At 37.1% G+C, this 5,707-nt stretch overlaps 1 protein-coding gene across 1 annotated transcript; it reads right to left on the reverse strand.

The window, feature by feature from the left end:
• Positions 1–917: 917 nt before the first annotated feature.
• On the reverse strand, positions 918–4,791 carry LOC128204837 (uncharacterized). Its single transcript, XM_052906245.1, has 3 exons — positions 3,261–4,791; positions 2,563–2,677; positions 918–1,056 (listed from the first exon to the last, which is right to left on the reverse strand). Exons 1-3 carry the CDS (start codon positions 4,789–4,791, stop codon positions 918–920), a joined length of 1,785 nt encoding a protein of 594 aa, XP_052762205.1.
• Positions 4,792–5,707: the final 916 nt, after the last annotated feature.

Here is a 5,707-nt window from a genome sequence, read left to right on the forward strand (position 1 = left end):
CATTGTGCAGAATAACCATTGTTTGCCATGACCATCACCTTTGACCAACAAACTTCAAAAACAATACTGGTCATGTTCTGGTCAAAGATAACCTACCATTAATCTTTCATGGTCTGAGGTCAACCTACAAAATGTATTTTCAAGATATTTACAAAAATAAAATGTGTCTGTTTGCAAACATATGCTAGTGTATATGCCCATTGTTTTTTACAATAGTGGCAAAATACATATAAAATACATTTAAGGTCAATAAATCAATAACACAAAGCAGCCCAGTTTTTTTAAATAACAGATTCTCTGCAAGCCAAGCTAAGGTAATTCCATCCAAAGAGCATGCAAACTGTCAACAGCTGGTTTAAGAGATTTTCCTGAGGAACAATCCTGGGGATTCATTCACTTCATTCTGTCAGAGTAGAGATGTTTCAATCTGACAGCCTGCAATTTACCTTTTGTCTACCATTTGTCGTCTAGGGAACTTCTTTAGCCCTAAAAGGCTAGTAAATCCCTTTAAACTGCTTCGTCTGTAAGTTCTCCGCCTTCGGTATGACTTAATATACTTCAGAAGTATCAAACTTAAATGTACTCATTTGAAAACTGTTCATATTCACAATGACTTTTTGTAAAAAAATTCCATTAAGTGATGTTACATCAAATGTTGCCCATATACAATTAAATGATTAAACAGACTATCATTAAACAGTAATTTTACAGGTATGAAGCTATGGCGTTTACAGCATTTAAAATAAAACACATTTATGAAACAAATGATATAATTTACTTTGTCTGTATATAATTATTTATAAACTATGTTTTAAACAGGTTATTATTTTTAGTTTTAAATATTACAGAAATGTTGATGCTGAGGTCTTGGAAAGTTTATTCTTACACAAGGAAGAGGTGCAAAATGTATGCAGATGTCATTCTGTTGATGTTGTCTTGGCTGCCACTGAGATCCTGGACTCAACATCGTGGTCAAGTGTTGATCCAAGCAGTGATATATCTGCCATCGCTGTGGAAGGCTCTGGATAAAGGACGGCAAAGGTCCATGACCAGCTCCTAATAGCAAATTTAATTATAATTAATAGTATGAGATGCATTGTTTATTTAACATGTACATGGGTATATAATTTAACACTACATAATAATGCACCAGTCAATTGTAACCACGGGCCCCCAGGCCCGTGGGTATACCGGGGATAGCTGGGAAAATGGGCCGTTTTTTTACCTTCCAGGTGGCCCCGCAGTGCCGGGTGACTGCGGTGGTTTTGTCTTCCCACCAAATATAGTGGGTAATGGGCCTTTCCTAGGGTCCCTTGGGTGCGGGGGCATTTGGTGGGGTTTCACGAGCAGTTTGTCCCTGCCGGGTGAGGACTTTGCCCGTGCTTGGCTGGACTGAAAGTCAAAGTCCCTGCTCTTCCCCGGACCATGGGGGTGGGGGGCGTGGTTACAATTGACTGGTGCATAATCAACACATATCCAACTTTAAAGAACCAGTTGACCAAACAGCATATGAGATGACTAGGGTACGAACTGACTAAGTCTAAGGTTACAGTAGTACTACTCATAAAACGTCACACATTGATTTCTATCATTTTTTTATTTTCTATAATGTGTTCCGTATGCAAACAGAAAATGTCAATAAGAAATAGCCTGTAGGATGGATACCTGTAGGATGATTTTGGGTTCTGTATAAGGACTTGTGCCCTTTTTAAACCCCTCTTCGTCTAAACTTGTTTCGTCACGATCTATCTTCGGAGCTCATAAAATCTTATCGTGTAAAGGTTGTTAGTAACAGTTATGAGTATATATGATTAAATTACAGCTGTCCATAGACAACTTTGATACAGGTCTCAAAACTGGTGCAGCATGTCTCCTTGCCAGTGGCGGTCCAACCTTACTTTAAATGATTCTACATCTTCAGCATCTATCACATGTTGAGGCAAGTCATTCCACACTTGTATAACACGACGAGAAAACTGGTGCTGGCAGAAAGTGGTCCTAAATCTGGGTTTTTCAAGCTTTAAGTTATGCCCTCTTGTTGATGAAGCGTAGCAAAAGAATCTTTCAAAGTCACAATCATCGATACCTTTTACAATCTTAAAAGTCTGTATAGCGTCTCCACGCATTCTTCTATGAGCAAGAGTGGGTAATTTTAACTGCTTGAGCCTTTCTTCATATGCCATATCTTTTAGAGATGGAATCAATTTTGTAGCCCTCTTTTGTAGTCTTTCTAAACTTTCAATATCTTTTCTCATATATGGGTGCCAAACCACATTCGCAAACTCAAGATGGGGTCGGACCATAGCTGTATACAACTTCATGAAAGTGTACTTATCCATGAAATCAAAAGTTCTGTTGATTATAGATAATATACTGTTTGCCTTGTTTATCTTTGTAGATATGTGTTTATGAAATTTCAAGTCCCTTTCAAACAATACTCCTAAATCACTCTCTTCTGTAGCAGATTCCAAAGGTATATTGTTCATTAAATACTTCTTTTCAGGATTATTATACCCATATTGTATAATTTTGCACTTATCAACATTGAATGTAAGCTCCCACTTTTTAGCCCAATCACACAATGAATTCAGGTCATCCTGAAGGTTGTCGGAATCTGTTGTTGGGGCATACACTTTCGTGTCATCAGCAAACACCTTGATACTTGAGTTAACTACCTCTGTGATATCATTCACGTAAATGATAAAAAGTACAGGTCCTAAAACACTACCCTGAGGCACACCGCTATCAACATTTCTCCAATCTGATGTACATCCCTTGACCGATACACATTGTCGTCGATTCGCTAGGAAATCATCTATCCACATCAGCAAATTGCCCCTGATTCCAAGAGAAGATACTTTCTTTAACAGTACTTTTGTGTGGAACCTTATCAAAGGCCTTTGCTAGATCCAGATACACACTATCCCAACTCTGATGGTTTTCAACAAATTCTGTCCAATCTTCCATTACATTTAAAAGTTGAAGAGCACATGACCGTTTTGATCTAAAACCATATTGATCATTTGACAGTAACTGATTTTCATTCAAATGCTTTATAATATGTTGCCGAACTATTTTCTCTAGAAGTTTGCATACAACCGATGTAAGACTGACAGGACGATAGTTCCCAGGGTCAGTTTTCTTTCCCTTCTTAAATAATGGTGAAATTCTTGCATCTTTCCAATCTGAAGGTACTTTCCCTGTATTTACAGATTTGTTAAATATTATAGTTAATGGCTCAACAAAAATATCTGGCATACTTTTCAATAGGAATGGGTGTACACAATCAGGGCCCATGGATTTACTAGGGTCAATGTCTTTCAAAAGCTTCAAAACTTCTTCTTCAGAAACAGTAAGAGAACTGAGTTCACTATTCACATCTTTATCCTCAATATCAGGTATGGTGTCAATATTTTCCTTTGTAAACACAGTAGTAAAAAATTCATTCAGTACATCCACGTTTTCTTTATCATTTCTTACAAATTCCCCATTTTCACGTTTGAGATTAGAAATATTGCTTCTTGATTTTGTTTTAGACTTTACATATCGCCAGAATTGTTTCGGCTCACTCTTAGCTTTCTGGGATATATTTCTTTCATATTGTCTCTTACTATTCTTTACAAAGTCATTTGCCCTATTTCTCACTATTTTATACGCTTCATAGTCTTCATTTCTTCTAGTAGCCAAATACTTGTCCCAAGCATGACGCTTTTTCTTAATATGCGACAGAACTTCACCAGACATCCATAATGGCTTTGTTTTACAGCCCGTTTTAGGTTTAGACTTTGGAACATATTTATCAACACTAACTTTATACTTCTCGGAGAAGGAGCTCCACATTTCATTGACATCACTATCACAAAGTGTTTCTTTCCAGTTGACAGACTCCCAATCTTGAATAAATGCAAGCAAATTACATCTTCTGTAGCTGTAAGACATATTCCCAGTGTAAACTTCTTTATAGTTACAGCAAAAATCAAATACTAAAGTCACATGATCACTTAACCCAATAGATGGTAAATGCTCAAAATTGGTAACGTTATTTTCATCCTTGGACAGTACTAGATCCAGCAAAATCAAAGGCTGATCATTCCTACATCTTGTAAATTGTTGTACATGCTGGAATAGAAAATTATCCCTCAAGCATTCAATAAACATATATTCATGGTGAGATTCACTGTGAATGGTTGTATATGTTTCCCACTCAATGTCTTTCATGTTAAAGTCTCCGGTTACAAGCAAATTCTCAGAAATTCTAGCTGCTTCCCGTAGCAATTCAATAATTATGTCGCAATTGTCCGTTTCAGAAGGGCTTCTATAGATACATCCAATTACAACAGTCTCATCTTCAACAATCCAGTCTATCCAAGAAGCATCATGGTACATCAAGTTTAAGTTTACATTTGGTGAAATATTAAGCTCAGATTTTGCATAAATTAACACACCTCTACCATCATCTGTGCTTGGAAATGCTGTATATCCATCAAGAGCATAAATAACTGATGAGCAGGACACATTGTCATGGTTAAGCTTCGGTAAAACTTCAGTTACAAATATAAAATCCGGATTAATCAATGTAACCTGTACCTGCAACTCACTCATCTTATTTTGCAACTGATCTGCATTAGTATATAAACATTTACACTTATTTAAAACAATTTCAGTCTTTCGATGTTCATTAATCAATGATTCTTCAAATTCTTGACTAGACTTTGATGATTCTGGACTAGAAATATCACTCACCTCAATATCACTGTCAATTGACTCATTAACTCGGGAGCCACTGGTCATTTGTCCACTATTTACTGTAATATCACAGTTATCAACTGATCGATAACTATTTATCGAATTTTCATCACTAACAACTGAAATAACATTAACTTCAAAACTTTTAACTGTTTGAACATTTAACATATTTACACCATCCTCCTGGTCCGGTCTAACGTTGAAAACGAGGTGCTGGAGCAATGAGATTTGTGATCCCACTTGCTCCCCTGTTCGCCCCCCCTTTCAATTATCTCCCCTCTGAAAATCACCAAATTCTTATTTCCTTCATCCGTCCTCCTCCTTTCTAACTCTCGTTTTAGCATCATGCTTTTCTCCCTTTCCTCCTTAGACTGATCTGGTGTGATAAACACTTTATTCCATGCATGCGCATATTCTTCCCCTCTTTTGGTTCTCAAAAGTCTTGTTCCCCCTAGAACATGGTGCTTATCAGAGACAGAATCTAACTGAACTTTGATCAGTCTTGGTTTGGTACCTGGTGCTCCAAGTCTGACAGACTTTACAATGTTAACATCTTGACAATCTATCACCTCCATTATTTTCTTGATACAAATTTCATCATCTTTTTTGTTTTCACTACCTGCGTCAGGTTCGGGTACATTGTGAATGATTACATTGCACTTCCTCTCCTCCCTTTCTCTGTAACTCTTAATCGCCAACTCAACCCTATCACAAATAGCAACATCCATGGATTTTTTCAGATCTTCAACTTTCTGCTCACAATTCTGGATCTGCTGTTTCTGATCAAGTAGAGCCCTTCCAAACTCCGTTAGCTTGGGCAGGACACGGGTACAACCATCACAATTGAACGGAAGATTCTTTGTTGAAGGTTCGTTTTTGAGAGTTTCATATAGCTTGTTGGAAATGTGGCTACAATCTAAGCAAAACCAATGTAGGCATACACTGCAGTTCATAGACTTCT

The sequence above is a fragment of the Mya arenaria genome, chromosome 10 (genome assembly GCF_026914265.1).
Source record: "Mya arenaria isolate MELC-2E11 chromosome 10, ASM2691426v1".
In the NCBI taxonomy this organism is placed as follows: domain Eukaryota; kingdom Metazoa; phylum Mollusca; class Bivalvia; order Myida; family Myidae; genus Mya; species Mya arenaria.

Coding starts and splice junctions, on each gene's coding strand:
- LOC128204837 (XM_052906245.1), bottom strand. CDS start 4,791: ATGACCAGTGGCTCCCGAGTTAATGAGTCAATTGACAGTGATATTGAG. Junction 2,678..3,260: donor ACACCCATTCCTATTGAAAA/GTATGCCAGATA, acceptor ATGATATCACAG/AGGTAGTTAACTCAAGTATC. Junction 1,057..2,562: donor TTGTGTGATTGGGCTAAAAA/GTGGGAGCTTAC, acceptor ATTTGCTATTAG/GAGCTGGTCATGGACCTTTG.